Source organism: Trichechus manatus, unplaced genomic scaffold, assembly GCF_000243295.1.
Source record: "Trichechus manatus latirostris isolate Lorelei unplaced genomic scaffold, TriManLat1.0 scaffold00016, whole genome shotgun sequence".
NCBI lineage: Eukaryota > Metazoa > Chordata > Mammalia > Sirenia > Trichechidae > Trichechus > Trichechus manatus.
This window is the reverse complement of record NW_004443952.1, coordinates 23,028,998-23,048,385: the sequence shown is the minus strand read 5'-3', so window position 1 is coordinate 23,048,385 and position 19,388 is coordinate 23,028,998. Positions and strand designations below refer to the sequence as shown.

The window sequence follows — 19,388 nt, the reverse complement described above, 5'->3', positions numbered from 1 at the left end:
CAGCCCTTCTATGCCACTGTCCATTTCTGAAATCTTGTTATTTATCTTTTGGATTTCTAATTGTTGTTTTTGTATGATTTCTAGTTGTGAATTTATTTTAGCATTTTGTTCCTATATTATTTTCTTGAATTCTTCTATTTTTTTGTCTGTATTTTCCATGAATTTGTCTGTTTTTTCCTCATGTTTGTCTGCTTTTTGCTTCAACTCTTAGATAATTCTGAACATTAGAGATTTGAATTCCCTATCAGTTAGGTCTAGTGCCTTTTCTTCTACTGGAAGGTCTTCTGGTGTTTTATTTTGGATGCTTACTGGAACCATCCTGTCCTGTTTTTGTAAATGTTTTGATATTGTCTGCTGTCTTCGGGGCATTCAATGGTTATTTTCCTCATTTATTGATTGTAGATTTGTTTGTTTCATCCTGCTTTTTTGTTTTATTTGGTTATGTCTGAGCAGTGGGCTACGCATTGTTTGTTGTTTGCTCGTCTGTGGGCAGGATACTTTTCACCTCCTTCTCCAATGGGCAGGGTCAGTCACTGAGGTATGGTACAGCAGAGCAGGTCCAGCTGAAGGAGAGTTGCTGGGATGGGTTGTTCATGGTGTGTACCAGGGCTGACAGTGTGGACTGGGAATCATTGCAGGCCAGGTTCCAGTACGCCGTGCTTGTGCTGCTGGGGAGTGTGATGTTCAGCACACAGTGCAGGTAGGCAGGAAGGAGGGGGTAGATTGTGATGTGTGGAGCTAAGATGGGTATGGGAAAGATGAGAGAGAGGAGAGAGGAACAGGAGCCAAAACATACACACAAAAAAGAGTGCTAAGGGAGCTTGCTATTGGAGTGGAGAGATGAGAGACTGAGAAATGGGGAAAAACAAAAATAAAAAAAAAAAGGTAAAAGAAAGAAAATGAATAAATCGAGAAACTGGAAATGAAGAAATATAAAAAGGGGATAAGAGAGAGGAGAAAACAAGGAAAAAGAAATGCCCCCAGGGATGTCCCTGTGCATCTGCTCAGAGTAAGGGAATAGCTTCCAAGCCACACGGTACTGCCTGGCTAGAAGGGGCTCCCAAGCCAAGAAAAGAAAAAGAAAAAAACAAATCAAAACAGAATAAATCATAGCAAACAAACAAAAAAGCCCCGGGGGTCCCACCAGCATAGCGGCACGGGCCAGGAAGCAGTTTCACAGTAGAGCGGTGTTTCGCAGCATTTCAGGAAGAAGCAAAGATGGTGCACGGAGCCAGGTATTTGAAAGGAGGGGGAGGTGGTGAGAGGTAAAGAAGAAATCTAAAGAAGGGGAAAAGCAACACCAGCAACCAACAAAAGGCGCTCAGGAAGCCAGCCAGTGCTGGCGGGTGGAATCCAAGCAACACCAGGGTGAAGCTGGTTCTTCCCGGCCAAGAGCCTGGCTGCAGGAAGCAGAAGAGGCTAAGTTGGGGTGAAGAAGGGTGGGGGGTGGGAAAGCCTATGGTTACCAGTTGTTCTGTCTCCTGCTGGAAGCTCTGTGAAGCTGCTTTCTCATACCCTCTGTTCGCTGATCTCTGATAGGAGTCCAAGATGGCAGATCTGTGCTGCAGTAGCTGATAGGGGACCTCTGCGTTATTTCTCCTTGCTGTCTGTTCTCAGTCAGTTTCCTATTCCTTTTGGTGCTTGACTGAGTTCTTTGTCTCTTCATTTGATGCTTAGGGTTTCAGGACTGACATGTGACTCTGTTTGACTTAGTTTTTCTGATCTTTGCTGTGGAGGGACGGCGTGGTGCTTCTGACTATAGCGCCATGTTGACCGGAAGTTTGGAACTGGATTTTTAAGAAAGCTTTTAAATACCGTTTTTTTTCTTGTTTTCTTCATGTTGAAGCTTTTCAGGGGCCTGTTATTTCTATCAGCATGAACCACTTTTTTTTTTTTTTTTCCTCCCTACTGAAGGAAGTGTTCTGTAAGATTGCTTATGTGCTCTTTCTCCTGACTAAACAGCCTTTTCTCTGTCCACAGCATCACCAAATAATCCAGCAGTACATGGTGACCCTGGAGAACCTCCTCTTCACTGCTGAATTAGACCCTCATATCCTGGCTGTGTTCCAGCAATTCTGTGCCCTGCAGGCCTAAGGGTCATTTTTACCCTCATGTCAAGAATTTTTTTTAATATCTTAAAATAATTTGTCTTGTTTTTGATGGTTTGAATGCTTGCTTTCTTGTAGTATCCTTTCACTTAATAAATGAAACAAAGGGGGAGGAGGACAGTGAGGATCATTAAGTTGATTACCTTTAATTGCCCCTAAAAAGCAAATGATTTTCTAATGACAGTAATGTGACGCTGACCATGAGATGTCTTATATGTGACGGTACAGCTTTTCTGACTAATTTGGTATTTTCTCTTCTTAAGGCATTAAAAAAAAAAAAACTGATTTGAAGTATGTCAAACACTAGAGGTCAAGCTTACAAAGTAATGTATAGAACTGGTGGATTTATTACCAAGTAGCATAGCTTTTCACATCTCATGGATAACCTAACATGGCTGAATAAAACTATGTTTTTTAAACTTTAGTATTTCATGATTTATCATCAGTCTACTTTAAAATTGGTAATTTCTTACTGAAGATGTATTTATCTTCACTTGAAATTTTGTTTTCAGAGTATTTTCAAGTAGTATGACACTTTGTTAGTATATAACTACTTAAGAGCAGTTGTTCCCAAATTTGTCTGAATATTAGAATTACCTGGGAATCTTCTAAAAACTATTTTAAAAATTAAACCACCATCTCTGCAAGTGGGACGCAGACATCAATACAGTAGTCCTTAATGCTCCCCAGGTGATTCCAATGGGCAGACAAGTTTTGGAACCACTGTCTTAGAGCCAGAGCCCTGGTGGCACAGTGGTTCAAGTGGTCAGCTCCTAACCAAAAGGTCAGCAGTTTGAACCTACCAGCCACTCCATGGGAGAAAGATGTGGCAGTCTGTCTCCATAAAGATTACAGCCTTGGAAACCCTATGGGGCGGTTTTACTCTGTCCTATAGGGTCCAGCAATAGGTTTGGTTTTTAGGTGGTATTTTTTTTTTTGGTATTAGAGCCAGAGCTTCTAACCGGTTTGCTGAGAATTTGCATTTCCACCCCAGATGCATGCAGTCCCTGGGTTATGAATGAGATCAGTTCCTAACTGTTAAGTCACATTTTTAGGGAAGTTGGAACAGGTGCATACAGTTATCATTTAGCCTTTAGTGCAAGAAAAGGCTCTAGCCTTTTCAATGATTTAAAAGCTGTACGTGCAGCAAGTGAAGGTGATTGTGATGAAGAATTTGTTGCAAGTAGGAGTTGGTGTTTCATAGTGAGGGCAAATTTACATAACAGAAAAGAGCAAGTACGAGTTGTCTATAAGTCAGCCGTTCGTAACTGTATCCTGATTCAGAATCTACATTTTTCACAAGATCCCCAGTTTATTCTTATGTATAATAAATTTTGAGAATCACTGCTCTACTAGTGGTTCTCAGAACTGGTCCCTAACCAGCAGCATTAGCATTGCTTGGGAACTTGTTAAAAAGGTAAATTATCAGCAGGGGTTCAAACCAGAATGAACTGGTTCCAAGCCCTGCTTAGAGCATCCAATCATTTCTCCTAGCCTCTGAAGGTCGTATACAGGTTGAAGTGGAACTTGGGGTAGCCAGACTGACTAAAACTATACTTGGAATTAGATGTGGGTTTGAATTTTGTTTCTATGAAATCTGGTCCCAGTAACTACTAATTCCTACATGGTTTTGAGGCTTAAATAAGATATGAGACTGTTTTGTAAAACAATATATAAGTGTAAGGGATTATCTGACATTCCAGATTTCTAGAATTTTTTTACTTCTTTCATTAAGCTTTAGAGAAACTTTACCAGTAATCCCACAACTACTGGTAGTATTTTTGTTTGCTTCCAACATACGTATCTTCTTTTACTCAATACATTATAAGCTTATGATGCATTAAGCATTTTCCATATATGGTCTTTTTGGTTTACCATACATTCGATTGGCTACAGAATATAGTCCACTCAATAGATGGGAATTCCTAAGATTTTTAAATACCATACCATCTAAGACAAGAAATAATTATTCACAAGATCAAAGTTGCATGGTAGGTTACTAGCAGAAAGGGGACTAAAACCCAGGTTCTTGGCTAAATGTTCTTTTGTTTATATGTCCCTCCTTCCCATTGCGTAAGCACAGCACAAACTATGTAGTTACTTAGAAATGGCTCCTGTCCTCAGAGAATCAAAAGATAATCATTTAAGTTGTTGACAACTTTTAATTTGAGCCTAACCTGCATTATAATCCTTTTGCAATGTATTGCAAAGTTTGGCTAGTTGTACTTGATCCAAATTCTAGAGGGATTTGTAGGTTTTCATTTCCTTTTTTCTTGGATCCTCTCTTCATGTGTAATGGTTACTCCTAACAACTGTTCTTCTACTGATGTGACCTGCTCTATCCCAGTCTGAACCTATACCTATGGAAAAACTGAAATAGGGATTGAATTTGGAAGAAATAAAAGTATAAGAGCAAACATTCAACAGTTACTTTCCCCAGTAATGAAACTCGCACAGACAAAAGGATGGCACGTCACTACACGTCACCTTGCAATAAATCAATATTCCGTTAAATGTACTGATGCCATTTAATATGCTTTTGATAAAGTGAATATATACTCTGTTTTCCTTGATTCCACATCTCCCCTCCAGGAATTATTCATGCAGCGATTAAAATGAAGATAATTTTTTTGTTTTTTGTTTTCCTGGAAAGAATTTAGCAGCGGTTTGTATAATTTACTGATGTATAATTACATCTGAAAATGAAAGACAAGGAAAGACCTTGCCAACATGGGTAAAGCAGATTGGGCTGTCAGTGATATCTGGAAACCAGGATTGTCTAAAATTGATGGTGGTAAAGCATGAATAGAAACATACCTCAACTAGACAAAACTAAATATATTGGTCTTGATGTTAATATGTGCTCAATAACTGGTGGCTATTAGTGCCAGGTGCTATAAACTCACCATATTTATTCTTCACAGTAGTCCTGCCCACTTTACAGATAAAAACAGGCCCCTAGAGTAATTTGCCCAAGGTCCACAGCCAGTAAGTGGAATTTGAACCATCTGGCTCAAGAGCTCATCCCTTCCTCAGTACAGCCCAAACCCCTAGTTGTTATTCTGTCATCAAGATGGAAGCTTTTTTGTCCCAGGGAATATTTTCTGTCCCTGTTCAGAATCAGCACTTGAAAAACATATTAAACATTTCTGCATTGAATACTTACATAAAGTAATTACAGTCTCTAACCTGATTGTTCTCATTTGACTTATTTTGACTTTTGCCTTTCTCCAAAAATAATCAACAGCTGGTTGAAAGATAAAAATGTATAAACGTCCTACTTATATTTGTAGCAGTAGGATAAAGAGTTTATTAAAGAACAACTTGAAAATACCTAGTTTTAACTTGAATTTTTGTCAAAAAAAATACATAGTCCCTATAGTCAAGCACATGGGATCAAATCCTATTATTTACTAGCTGTAACTACTCTGTAATTCTTTTTACAAGATACAGGGAAATTTGATCAGCTAAACTTGATCCAAATGCTTGGAGTGATGTGAGGTGATGTCACTTCCTTCCCTTAGTAAGTGCTAAATAAGTACAAAAGCAAGTTGTCTCCTCAGGATTGCATGAGAATACCTGTGAGGCACTTAGCATAGTGCTTACCTGGCATGTGGTAAATGTTGGTAATCCAGTAAATGTTAGTGGTGGTGATGATAAAACTTATGAGTACTTTCTTTGGTCAACAATCAGATATTTAACCTTGACAGTAGCTGTCTTTCCATTTTAATCCAGTATTTGAAAAGGGCTGCCTAGACACTAATGTCTGAAAACATGACTAGACTCCCACAAGTCATTTTTTTGTTCCAGGTACTTGTCATGACTTCTCCCAGCAATAGCTCCCCACTCCCTCCATAGTCTTGGGAAAAAATTCCCTAGAAGACCTGACGCAGCCTCTGAGGTACAGGGGTATACCACCATCCCTGTTTGTTTCTTGGGATAGTGTTACCGCTGAGAGCACAGAGGCCCTCCAGACTCCATGGGTCCTTGTCTTTCTCTTGTAAGAATACACAGAGGAGATGATTTGGGGTTTGGCTCTAACAGGGTTATTTTACTTGTAACAAGTAAAAGGAGTCAGTGGGGGTTCATGCTGCTCCAAAAGAATGACTCAAAGGGGGAAGCAAGGCTAGGACTTATATAAGTGCGGTAGAGACAATAGAGCAATGAATATTCAGGGTTTCTATGAAGGGGTGGGTACTTTGCGGAATGGCAATGCGTACTAATTAGGTTGCACACGCATCTGGAATCCAAGATGGAACCTGCTGATATTCAAGATGAAATCCCCTCAGCAGCCCTTGACATCACTTATTATGGGATATGGCCAGGCACACTGATCTTCTGTACTACTTTGCCCCCTTTGGTGGGCCAAGAGAAGTCAAACAGCGGTCATACTTTGTTCTGCACATGCGGAGCCTGTAAGAAGCGGAAAGGGACTAGAAAAACACTAAGCAGGAAGTGGTAATTCAGGGGTTGTTCTAACCTTACTTTCTGCTGACAGGATGTGGTTTCCTGTTTACCCAACTTCTAGGTGGTAATCTTTTAAACAGCTTTTATTCCGCCAGCACAGCTAACGCTGTCGCAGGAGTCCAGTTCAGCCAGCTTTTGCCTTTATTTAAAGCTCTTCCTCCTACCCTAGCAGTCTAGAGTCTGCACTTATCTCTTATTCCCTCAATTCATAGCTCTATCCTACCACTTTTGAACATACTCTACACCATTCAGCTCCTCACCCATTACAGAAACAGCAATCATAGACCCAACATTCTGCCCACAACGAACCTGAGCCTTAACTGAAACTTGTTCTTAGGCCATAATGTACATAACTTATTACTGAAGCACTATACAGTATTTCATCTACAAAGACTTCTACATTTAGGTGAATTCTGAATAGAATTTAAAATTATTTTGAGTTCATACTCCCTAGGACCAATCTAAATTTCCTTTATTTAAATATAAAATAGTGTAAAACAGATCACTGAACTAAAAATCACATTTTCTCATAAGTCAGTTCATGGGCGCACACAGTACAAGTCTTCCGGTACATGTCATCTTCTATTTTTTCTTCTGGTCCATACTCGTGTTGATGTGCAACTGTTTCCCTTTTCCACAGACTGCTTCTAACTGCTCGCCGCAATTCTAAGATAAAAGTAAAAGTCAGTTTTTCAGTGGTGGTATTCAGCTAAATCCCAAAATAAATCCATCAGGCTTTCATCTATATCTATAAATAGATAATGATCAAAACTGATTATACAAGAACTTGGCAAACTTACTTTCTTACCTTTCTGGCGTGGCCTGTGAAATCATTAAGTTAATGTTGAAGTAGTATGAAATGGGAGACTCAGAATGGGGTTAAAGGGATAGCAAAAGAGAACCAACAGAAGTGAGGGAGATGAGTTAACAGAACATGGTGTGTTCAGGCAGCTGACTGCAGAAAATGGGTTGCTGCAACAGGAGAGTCAGCTGAAATGACTGAAGAAAAGGAGCATTTTAAAATTCTATTTGTATAAACCGGGAGCTACTTCTATCTAAGAGGCATGACAAGCTTTGCTTGCAAAAAAAACGCCAAGAACTCTGCCACTATGCTGATGTCTCGGAAAAACTGCTCGTGCACTTGACCTTAAGTCTCTTAAGTTCTTTATCCTATAAAATGACAGCACCATTTTAGGAGAGTTGCTAAAAATTTTTAGAAAGCATAACCTAAATAAAAGAATCACAGAATATTAAGAGCTGGAAAGAACCACAGGGTTTTTATTTCACTTTATTTTGCAGGTGAGAAAACTGACAAAGCTTGTGAACCTAGGTCACCTTATTCCAATGATTGGAGCTTTCTCTACTACATCATGTTAAAATGTCATCTTGAAAAAGAGCTATGTGTATGCTTTGAAAAGTAACTAAGTCAGTCACATTTTAAAAGTTCTTATTGCATTATTACCCAGGAAACCAAATGCATAGTGTTAGTTGGAAATGAACAAACGGATAACTCCTCAGTTTCTACTTGAATGAAAAAAAGCAACACTAATTGTTTACGTTTCTATCCTGACCAATGACCCATCCAGCCCAGCACTCTTTGGTGGAGGCACCAGACCACCTCAAGAAGAGTATGATAGCTATCATCTATAATCTCTGAACCATAAAAATCAATGTATACCAAAAAATCACAGATTTTTCTTAATCCACTTTAGACCTATAATCTATGTCAATATCAAAATATTATTTGAATCTTTGTATTTTCACCCTTTCTTAGCTTGTGAGGATAAGCAAACACACACGGCTATGTATCAGGCACTGCTGTAAGCATTTTATATACATAAAGTCTAATCCTCACAGCCCTGGGAGATAAGTATGACTGTCACCCCAGTTTTATAGATGAGAAGTTATATAAATTGCCCAAGGTCAAGCAGTTAGTTGATGGCAGAGGCTTAGTCCATGTGCTTAACCACTAAGCAGTAATGCCTTTTTCGTACCTCCAGTATGAAAAGCACTTTCTTTTAAATTATTATTTTCAAGCTTCAATGTATACACCTCTAGATAAGTTCACAACGTGGGAGGGAAATCATGTTCATCCAAACTCTAATCTTTATTCCTGTCAATCTCTTGTATACTGAAGATCTCTGATTCTTTGAGATGTATCTGTAATGTTCTCTGTCCCTTTATTTTACTTTACCCTGGAACATTTTCTAAATAAAAGATAAATCAAGTAAGATGCTGGCCAGACTGCATGGATGGCTCATGGATTCAGATAAATGGTAGGAAGATGTTTCCTGTCTGATTTCCAGCACCTACTTGATTTTCGGCCTTGTTCTGAAGTAAGGTATCCTGGCCACTTTACTGCCCCACTGAGAAAATTCTTCAAAATCTGACTGCAGCCCAATCACTGATAAACTAACTTCTCTGCCTAATTTAAGCGTTAAGTACACTTAAGAAGAGGGGTAATAAAAATTATTAACACTAAAAGAATAAACCTATTGCTGTCAATTCTGACTCATTTACTTACAGCAAAAGTCTTAACTTTCTAACAATAATTGGTCATAACTGAACACTAAGGTTTACACTGACAATGATCAAATAACTACTAAGGACAATGAGAGTAGGTTTCTCACTGTCAGAGACAGGAGTTACAAATAAGGGAAGGGGGAAATAAAATGAACCCTGCAGTTTTAAATTAGAATTGAATGTATCATTGTGAACTCAAGGTTATTAATTATATATAGTTTTGCTACTGATATCTTCAGGGACTGCTTATATTTTTACCCAAAGTTTTCCCCTAAGTCCTTGTTTCAGTGAAAACAATTTTATACCACCAACTTTATTTGATTTAATATGTTAATTGTACAAAAGAGGCAGCCTGTATTCAAAGAAGCAAGTGCGATGCTGCTTATAATGTAAACTTTATTAGGAAGGTCGGAGGGAGACTAGATACTTTAAAGACTTGACAGGAGGGTGGGAAGTATTAACTTACGAGACCCCCTTTTAACTTGAGGAAAAAAAGCAATAGGCAAAGACAATAACATAAGAATCTTTGCTTTTTATCTTCTATTCCATAAAATGAAGCAAAGTAACAGAATTGTGTCCCCCAAACTCTCCTGAGACGAGCCCCAGGGCAGTCATTAAGTACTAACCACAGGTCCTAGATATAAAATGTCCACAAACTTAGTAAGGAGCCCAAAGATGTTATTTTCTTACCCGTCTTTTTTTTTTTTTTTTTTTTTTTTGAGGGGGGTGCATAGTAATAAATAATGAAGATTAATTTATTTCCCTTTTTTAAAAATGGTAGCCCCTACCAATACTAAGAGAAAGCAGAGTATAACTTTAAAGAAAGGCCTTATCTCTACCTTGTTTATAGAAAGGAGGTTACAGACCCAAAATACTGTATCTGCACCAACTGAAAGTTCACATCCAATATCAAGGCCAAAGTATACTGTATTCTTTGAAGTTCAGTTAAACTGAGCAGCAGTGATGCCACTGTTACTATTTTTGCCTTCTTGGATCTAAGAGTTCTTTAACAGCCAGAAATCACTGACAGGAAAATTCTTTCTCTTGCACTTTGTCTACTTAATATACTTTATACTATTTATACTTTTTTTTAAATCTTGAAAGATAATGACTTTTATTAAATACATAATCACAATATCATTAGCACACTGAAAATTTAATAGTTATTCCTTAACCCCTTGGTGACCCAATTATTTTCGGCTTTGAATTTTTTGTTGATACCATGTGTTTTTATTAAGGGAGGCATTCTGAATCATTGAGTGTGTCTGAATTTTTGGTAGGTATTATGGATTTTTTTTCTTGCCCCGGTCTACAAGCCTACCCTAAGTATTTAGTGGTACATACGAAGTACCACTAATTATATCCCAGAATCCCCACTAAGGTCTGTTGATACATATGTGTAACAAATAAAAATTTTCAAAACTTCTATTTTTCCTACCAAAAATTCAGGCTAATCATACAATACTGTGTAAAAACAGTTATACTTTAACTTTTTAAGATAAATTCTCAAATCGCTAAAGTAAAATATCATAATCTAAAAGCAGGTAAATGGAATCTCTTATGTTTCCATAAAGAGGTAAGATTTGTGTCAGCTTCTTTGTGGATCAAAATCAGAAGACCAAGAGGAATCAGGTTCCAATTACTTTTCAACTAAAAAACTTTTAGACTTGCTTTTACTCCTCTCTGTTCTGCGCCTTCTTAGCAAGCTGCACAGTAAACTCCTTGTTTCTAATCTCTACAGTGTCTACTTCACTCTCAGCCCTTTGTGGCCTAGCCAGGAGGACAGGAACATATCCACCAACCTCTAAATTAAATCAACAAGAAGAAGCCATAATTAAAGCATCACATTGACCTCTGCACATTAAACACCAGAAGATAGTGGAGTAAACATTACAGAATTGAGAGAGAGAACTCAGGATTTCATATGCAAAAGGCAACAGAAAAACATTCTTAGATAAGTAGGGTTAGGGACCTGGAAAATATACCACTTAAAAGACATGCTTCATCTAAACAAGAAATGAAATAAATAAACCAGTCCTAAAAAGGTTATTTCTTACTCTAAAAAACTTCAGGGCAAATTCAAACTTCAAGGATGAGGAAAATTCATAGTAGTTTATAATGATTAATAGTAGCAATTTAATATAGTGAAAAATACAGCCAGTTATATCTGAATTTGTAATTCTTTTTTTAAAAACCTATGAGAATTGTGTAAACCTAAAAAAAAAAAAGTTCTGTTCATACTAATATTTAATAAATATGCTATATTAATTGAATTTTTATAGTAAAAAGCATAATGAAATTAAACAGATGTCATAATCTCTTATCCTTTAGCCAAATTATAGTTGGTCACCGTTAGATGACATCTTGATCAGACTACAGAAACAGTAAGAAAAAATTAGATAGTGCTCCTGTTTTAAAATATTTGTCACTTCGCAAACATAAATTCCTAATCCTTTATTCCTTTACCCACATATTGTCTGCATCAAGATGCCACAGGAAAGTGGTTTAAGGAGGCAGCAGGGAGGGAAAAGTTAAGGCGATTCAGGTAGCTGAGGTCAGTAAAAACAAATATGCCCTCCTCTTTCACATCCCTTAAGATGCCTTTTGGTTACTTCATCTGTTGGCAGAGAGGAAGGGCTAGGGTAGAACACTGAAAAAATTAAAGGGGCAAAATTCAGGAAGAGTCTTCTCAAATCCTCTCAACTGGTCCTCGCTAATATCTTTGAATATTGTGACACAGCAGTGGCTAAGTTTGGAAAGATTTTCAATGAAATGTTCTTACGTAACACTTTACTGTAGGAAACTTCTATACAAAGCTTTAAAAGTGTGCATACCCTCTGATTCAGGAATTGATAAGTTAACTATACAAAGATGTGTCTGAGGATATTTATCATGGGCTTGTCTTGATAAACTCTTGATAAACTTGACAATGTACTTCTATTTTTATAAAAATATTAAAAAGGGTATATCCATAGAAAAGAATTTGGAAGAACAGACATTAAAATGTTAATAAGAGTTGTCTCGTAGAAGTATCATACGATCCAGCAATCCCACTCCTTGGAAGAGTTGTCTCTGGTAGTAGAAACATGGAAGTTTTTACCTTTTCTGTACTGCATTTTTGTACTGAAAAAGGGGGAGGGGAGTAGGGGTGGGCAAATCCCCTCACAATGAGGCTTACATTCAATTCTTTTTTTCATTTTTGTTTTGTTTTTTAAGACATCTGAGCTATCTCATTCAACCTCCAAAAAACTCTTAAAATTCTAAAATTATAAGCAAAATCATTTATTATATCTATAGCATTCATGTTAAATTGATCAATTTATACATATATATGTATGTGTGTATATATCTCTCTGTACTTTACACCACACTAGGATTCTATATAATTAATGCATGAAGAACATTTATGCCTCCTTTTTAAGACTCTTTTTAGGGATTCATGATACAGCAGAAAGTGCCCTTTGTGCTCCTATAGCACCCTATGTTCATCACTATCTTAGTACTTATCACACTGTTAGGATTTTAAGTTTACTTGTCTTTCTCCCCTGACAAACTGTGACAATATTTATGTTAGCAGAAAAAAAAACCAAACCCACTGCCATCAATTCCAACTCATAGCGACCCTATAAGACACAGTAGAACTGCCCCATAGGGTTTCCAAGGAGCAGCTGGTAGGTTCGAACTGCCAACCTTTTGCTTAGCAGCCCAGCTCTTAACCACTGCACCACAAGGGCTCTATATATACAGTGCCTGGCAAATAGCTGACACTTATTAAATACTGGATGGATGGATGGATGGACAGAACTGACTCAGACATATGCATATATGGACAGATGGGTGATGCATGGACAAATGAGTGGATAGATAGATAGGCAAAGGAATGGACAGCTGGATGGATAGACAGATGCATGGATGGAGAGATGAATGTAAAAATATAGACTTACAGTCAAGAAAGTCTAGTTCCAGTCTCAACTCTTCCACTATTTAACAACTCAGTCCACGTTTCTAAGTCTTTTATTCATATATATAATAAGAGTGATTAAACTAGCTAATGCCAGAAGGTCCCTCCTAGCTGCAAAGTTAGATGACTAAGATATTTTCAATTTAAACAATTAGAGAGGTGTGCTGGTGAGTATCTTTGCTTTTTATAACACTGTTGGTCATATTTAAGATTTAATCAGTGCCAAATCCTTGACCAGGAATACCATCCCAATCCTAACATTGTTTCTAGATAAAAACATGACTCATTTTAAGATGATGGCTTACGTGCTTTTCAGAAATGCAGTACTGTGAGGTCTAGACTCAGCCTCAAACACCAACCTTCTGAGGGCAAACTTTACCTTTTTTTATCCCCAAACTCAAAAACCACATCCCAATATATCTTCTTCACACAGGAAGAACTTAGCTGAATGCTTTTTGCAAAGTGGTAAAAGTGGTAAAGCAGTCTGTCATGATATAAAATGTAGCCACTTACCTTTTACTTTTTTATCAAACTTCTTCTGTTTCATTTTTTCCCGATTTTCCTGTCGAACTTCCTTTGCTTCTTCTAATGCTTCCTGACTACCCCAAACCTCTAGAGACCTCTTCACAATCTACAACACAGAATCCATATTTAGTTGTGATTCAAAGTTGAAAAATATTATAAAGTTATAATTATTAAATCCACAGGTGTCAAATAATTATCTAACTCAAGTACAAATTTATAAATATTTGAAATTTAGAAGATTTTAAATATTAATGATAAGAAACAATTCTAATAACATCTGACTAAATCTAAGAAATATATACTGAATCAGATTATAAACAGAAAAGTTGTTTTCCCTCTGAATCTATTATTTATTTGAAGATATGGGATTTTCTAGTACATTCAATTCAAACCGTGCTCTAAAGCAGTGCCTCCCAATCTTTTGAATATAATGGCACAAATAGAGTATTACTATATTTGTACAGATGCAGGAGGCTGTGACTCAAAGTAACTAGCCTGGGCACTCCAGCAGCCCCAGGCACTAAGCGCATAAAGAACCTGGCACACTTTTAACCCGTTTGCAGAGGTGGCACAGCAGTTGAGATCTCTGCTCTGAGATATACTAGAATTACATGGATATTTGATAGGGTTCCAGATGGGTGTTTCCCAAGTGGAATTAGATTTTATGTATTTGTGAATTCCTGAAATTTTTCTTCTTTTTCTTTAATCCCTCCCCCACTACCCACACCCACCCCCAAAGGAGAACAGGGTCTGATGCTTATTCCAAACTTTTTTACTGTCTGAACTGCACTCCTAACATCACCCAATAGCATTATATTTGTTCCAAAGTACCACACTAAAAAGTAAAATAAAAAAACATTATGTTGTTAAATGTCATTATACATGGCTGTGATTCATATACAGACAAACAACAAAGGAAAAGGATCTTTTTAACTCTCTATAAGCACAACTGAATTAATTATAATTAGTTCATTGTTAAAACTTCACCTGATCCAGAGTCTGAAATGAATAAATACAACTTATTAGAGACCTGTAATTTTAAGTAGAGTTTCATATCACCCCACTGTGAATTATGAGGATTCTTCTTCACAATAAATTTAAGAGCTGGTTCTCTCTTTTCTAATTCACAATCTTTCAGAAGATATTCTTGTTTTGCTTCTGTTTTGGTTATAAGCTTGTGTTTATCATCAGCATCTCTGAAAACAGATTAAGTCCATTATATAAATTCATTTTTTTACTAAACTAAGTTTTCAAACTGTCCAGCAACCTAGTAGCATGTGCACCAAAAGGGAAATATACTTTTTCCTGCAACTCTCATGATCAAATTAGGGGCATAAAAATTCTAGAAGAAAAAATACTTTATCTGTTACTTATTCTGAGAAGCTGTTACATTGACAGCAGATCCATATCATTTAACAGTTAAAGAATTTTTTTTATACTTATTTCAAGTCCCTCATATGCCACAAATGATTTGAAATGACTTATGAGAATAAATGTAAATGAGCACAAAGACTCAATAAGAAAGGAATACAAAAGCATACAGTCAAGATGAGCAGGAAATAAAGAATATAAATATGCAAGCTCCAACCACCTAGCAGGAGTTTCCAGTTGGCTCTGAGCTTTTTCAAAGCCAAGATAAAAATAGAGACATAGTAATTACATAGTTCTCATTCAGTTGTTTCCTGTCTATGTGCCAGGTTTGAGGCACTGGGAATAGAGCAGAGAATAAACAAAGCCCTGTTCTCATGAAGCTTACATTCTAGTTGGGAAAAGACAGTCAATTAACAAATAACCACAGGTAGAAGTGCTATAAAGAACTATAAACCATGGTAAAGGGATAGGAATTTCCAGATAGGTTGAGTAATCAGAAAAGGCCATGATGATGTAATATTTGAGCACAGCCCTTAAGAAGGCAAACAGCATTCTGGATAACTAGAGTACAGTCACAGCACAAGGAACAGTAAGTACAAAGGCTTCAGGGCAGGAGTGTGCTTTGCAGCTGAAGCTCACAGCAAGTAGGTGGTGTGACTAGAATGCTTAAAGTAAGTGAGGAGAAGTAGTGGGAGCCAAAGTTAGAAGTAGACAAGGGCCTTGTAGCCATCGCAGAGATTAAATTTTATTCTAAATGGATAGAAACCATTAAAGAGTTTTGAGCAGAAGAGTGGCATGGTCTGGTTTGTATTTTTAAAAGATTGGCTGCTGTATGGAGAAAAGACTCTAGGGGTGCAAAAGCAAGGGGCCAGAGACCAGTTAGAACACCACTGCACTGGCCCAGGCAAGAGCTGATGGCAGCCAAGACTAATGAGAGTAGAAGATGAGAAGTAGACAGATTCAGGGTATGGTTTGAGGACAGAGCCAAATGAATTTGGAATTAAACATGGGGTAGTAGAGAAACAGCCAGTGAGTGAAGCTGGTCTTTACTGAAATGGTGAACACTGAAGGAAGAGCAGGTGTAGGTCAAGAAGGGGAGAAATCAATGGTTCCAGCAGAGGACCCTATCACAAAACCACAGGACTTAAAACTGGGAAGGACACCAACGCAGGACTTGGCTGAGGTAAACAACAGGGAGAGCAGAATTATGTGGAGGGAGAAGGATTACTGGGGTGATACAGTAAGAGGATAAAGGCTAGGAGAAGAAGAAAGAAGATAAAGAATGACAGAAGAATGTGATTTCTCCTCATCTATTCTCTTCCCTGCCTATCCAGGGGAACAAAAGTGGAATGGAAAGAGGTAGGCTGAGAGGGTAAAGAGGTCAACCATGCTGAAAGAGTGTGAAGAGGTTTTTCTCCCCTCCTCTAACTAAAGGCCCCAGTCCTCTGACCAAGCTGTTAACATACACTGAGATAAGTAAGAAACGGGGTGAAGAGAAGGGCTGGGAACTTGCTACTGAGAGATGGTAAAACCCCACAGGCCAGCTGAAAGGAAAAGGAAATTTCTAAGGCAAGACCATTGGCATCCTTCCTATATGGGACGTATCGTAAGTTTGACAAGCACAGGCTAGAAACTTCCCGTATTTCTTTCTCAAAATGGAAACCACAGAAATTTTCGGAAATGCCAAAAATCAAAATCATAACCACTAATGAAAAACTAAAGTCAAAAGGATCTATTGTTTTGCCCTAAACCTATATGTAAGCATTAAACATTAGCAATGAAGAACATCGTATTGTCTGAAACAAAGTGAAGTACCTGCAGTTATCACAAGTTGCTAAATCAAAGTGGTTCATGAGATAAGAATCCATAAATTCTTTCCCACATTCTTCACATATTGTATAATCAAATTCCATAACAGGTCCTAAAGAAAGGAAGATTAATTCTTTAAGTTTCCTTTTTCTGTAACTAGAACAAAACATTCTCCTCAATTTTATTCACTTATTACCATGTACTTTATGCCCAACACAAATATATTTAAGTAGAAGACAAAATAAAACATTGATTAAATAACCTTCTATAGCTAAAGAAAATGTTTTTAAATGAAAAAATGAAATAATCTGAGGAATAAGGTTCTCAATAAATATTTCTTGAATGACCTGTCAAATGAAAGTATAGGCTTTATAGCCCGCAGATTCAGGATTCTACAGAATAGTTACACTGAGTCTTCACATACATAATCATAGGGACTCTAAAGATCGTTGAATTCAACACCTTCCCTCCTAATGTAGGGCTTCTATTCTATAGTATCCTGGTCAGGCGGTCTTTCATTCTCTGAACCCCTCCAATGCTTTGCTATTTTGAGGCAGCATTTCACATGGTTAAGAAGTTTCTCCATTTCAGAGTCACTATGAGGCTCACAAGATACACATGCCAAAACCTAAGGGCAAAGGGCTAAATGTATGTAAGTTAGAGGACTACATGGGGCCAAAATGTCTCTCACTGTAATTCTCATCCATTGTTCCAAGTTCTGCTCTCCAAAGCAAATCACACTAAGTTTAATCTATCTTCCATAAAGGAGGGCTTACTTCATCTGCAGGCAGCTGGAAGCCTTACCCAGTTAAACCTAACCAGTTTTGACAATTGTTCCTAATACGTCAATTTCAGGCTTCCAATTTGGCCACCCTCTTTTGGATACTAAACATTTGTCAATATTCCTCTTAAAGTATGGCATCCAAACTAATCTTTCAAGTCTAACCTTCTGAATATAATAGTTTAGATACACAGAGCAGAACAGGAATCTCACCTACCTTAATGAATACACGTCTGTTGGTACAGCTAAAGACTAGAACAGATTCTTTCACACTGTCATATTCCACTATTGTCTATCAAACTTACGATCAAATAAAGCTTCCAGTTCTTTAATCTTTTCAAAGAGTGTGAAAGTATCCTCATCCTGCATTTACCTTAGATTATAGTATCTTATGTAAACAGTTTTTTATCTCCCAATGTAAATACAAGAATTTACCTAAATTTTATTTACCTAAATGAAGTTCTGGTCCCTCATTTCAGTCTATCAAGATAATTTTGAGTATTTATTCTATCAGTCAATATATCTGCTGTCCTTACCTATTATAAAACAACAGTGAGCTTCAACCTTCAGTAGACAATCAGAAACACAAACACAAGTTAAATTATTGATCATTTCCATATGTATAGGTGTTTCTTTGATTTTTAAAATACTAGCAAAACTGCCAAACTTTATCACTTTTATAAAGTCAATCTGCTCACTGCGTAAAGTAAGTGCAGTGTTATTTAACATCAGTTTGCAAAGAATTATGCATGTTACTCAAAATAACCAACTCTAGATAACCTATTTTCTGAAAAACACACTATACCTGGTTGATGAACAACTTGTCCAATCTTATGCTCCTCTTCTTCTTCCTCTTCCAAAAGGAAGCCTCCTCCTGTGTCAATTACCTTTGGGTTTGCTTTTACATTCACCATGCCTACAAAAAGGAAAAATAGTCAACAACTGAACTAGGTAAACTCATATGTTCCCTTGAACATAAACAGGGACTTTCTTTAAATTTATTATATATCAAACAAGACAAAGATGTCCACTACCATCACTTCTATTCAACATTATACTGAAGGTCCCAGCTAGTGCAGTAAGGCAAGGGGTGGGGGGTAGGGGACATAAACCTTGGAAAGAAAGAAGTAAAACATCTTCATTCACAGATAATACAATTATATATGTGGAAAAGTCACAGGAATCTACAATTAGAATTAAGAACTATCGAACACCTAGAAGAGATGTGTAAAATTTCTACAGTGATAACTATAAAACACTACCAAGAGAAGATCTAAATAAATGAGGAAATATGCCATGTTCATGGATAGGAAGCCTCAATACTGTAAAGATGTCAATTCTCCCCCAGATTTATCCAAAGAGTCGATGTAATCCCAGTTAAAACTGTAACAGCTGGGGGAGGCGGGGGGGGGTGGTTGACAAGCTGATTCTAACAGTCATACTCATGGTTACGATTTACTACAGCAAAATGATATAAAGCAAAATCAGCAAAGGGAAAAAGTGCATGGGCAAAGTCCAGAAGAAACTAGGCAAGTTTCTAAGAGTCCTCTCCTAGTGGAATGACAAAGGATGTGTTTAATTCCGCCAGCATTACACTGTGACAACACTTGTGAAGTATTGTCTACCAGGAAAGCACATTAGAGACTCAGCACCCAAGGTTTTTACTAGGCCTGGTCACATAAGCACCCTCTGCCTAGCATGTACCAAAATTCCAGACTCCCAGAAGTCTAAGCAGTTGTGTCACATAAACCACATTGTTTATATAGTTTAGGCAGTGTAAATCACCTTTATCATTTACACTCCCAAAACCCAAGTTCCCAGATGCTGGCACAGGGCCAAACTT

The 19,388-nt window shown here is 37.3% G+C and overlaps 2 protein-coding genes across 3 annotated transcripts in view; one reads left to right on the top strand and one right to left on the bottom strand.

The window, feature by feature from the left end:
• The window catches only part of NCBP1 (nuclear cap binding protein subunit 1), a 48,817-nt gene extending 46,415 nt beyond the window's left edge, over window positions 1–2,402 (top strand). For both annotated transcript variants that reach the window (XM_004372240.3, XM_023727480.1), the window contains exon 23: window positions 1,981–2,402. In XM_004372240.3, coding sequence (XP_004372297.1) covers window positions 1,981–2,094 — 114 coding nt within the window. In that variant the 3' untranslated portion in view covers window positions 2,095–2,402. The remainder of the gene's footprint in view (window positions 1–1,980) is intronic.
• On the bottom strand, window positions 1,885–18,843 carry XPA (XPA, DNA damage recognition and repair factor). The gene is made up of 5 exons (XM_012554399.2): window positions 18,351–18,843; window positions 16,771–16,876; window positions 14,615–14,780; window positions 13,573–13,690; window positions 1,885–7,241 (listed from the first exon to the last, which is right to left on the bottom strand). The coding sequence occupies exons 1-5, from the start codon at window positions 18,457–18,459 to the stop codon at window positions 7,093–7,095; spliced, it is 648 nt and encodes a 215-aa protein (XP_012409853.1). The 5' UTR covers window positions 18,460–18,843; the 3' UTR covers window positions 1,885–7,092.
• Window positions 18,844–19,388: the final 545 nt, after the last annotated feature.

Excerpts from the sequence above, each read along its gene's own strand:
- XPA (XM_012554399.2), bottom strand. The coding sequence starts at position 18,459 with ATGGTGAATGTAAAAGCAAACCCAAAGGTAATTGACACAGGAGGAGGC. Across the intron at positions 16,877-18,350 it reads ACAAGTTGTTCATCAACCAG|GACCTGTTATGGAATTTGAT; the intron begins GTATAGTGTGTT and ends TCCTTTCTTTAG. Across the intron at positions 13,691-14,614 it reads AACTCTACTTAAAATTACAG|ATTGTGAAGAGGTCTCTAGA; the intron begins GTCTCTAATAAG and ends TCTGTGTTGTAG.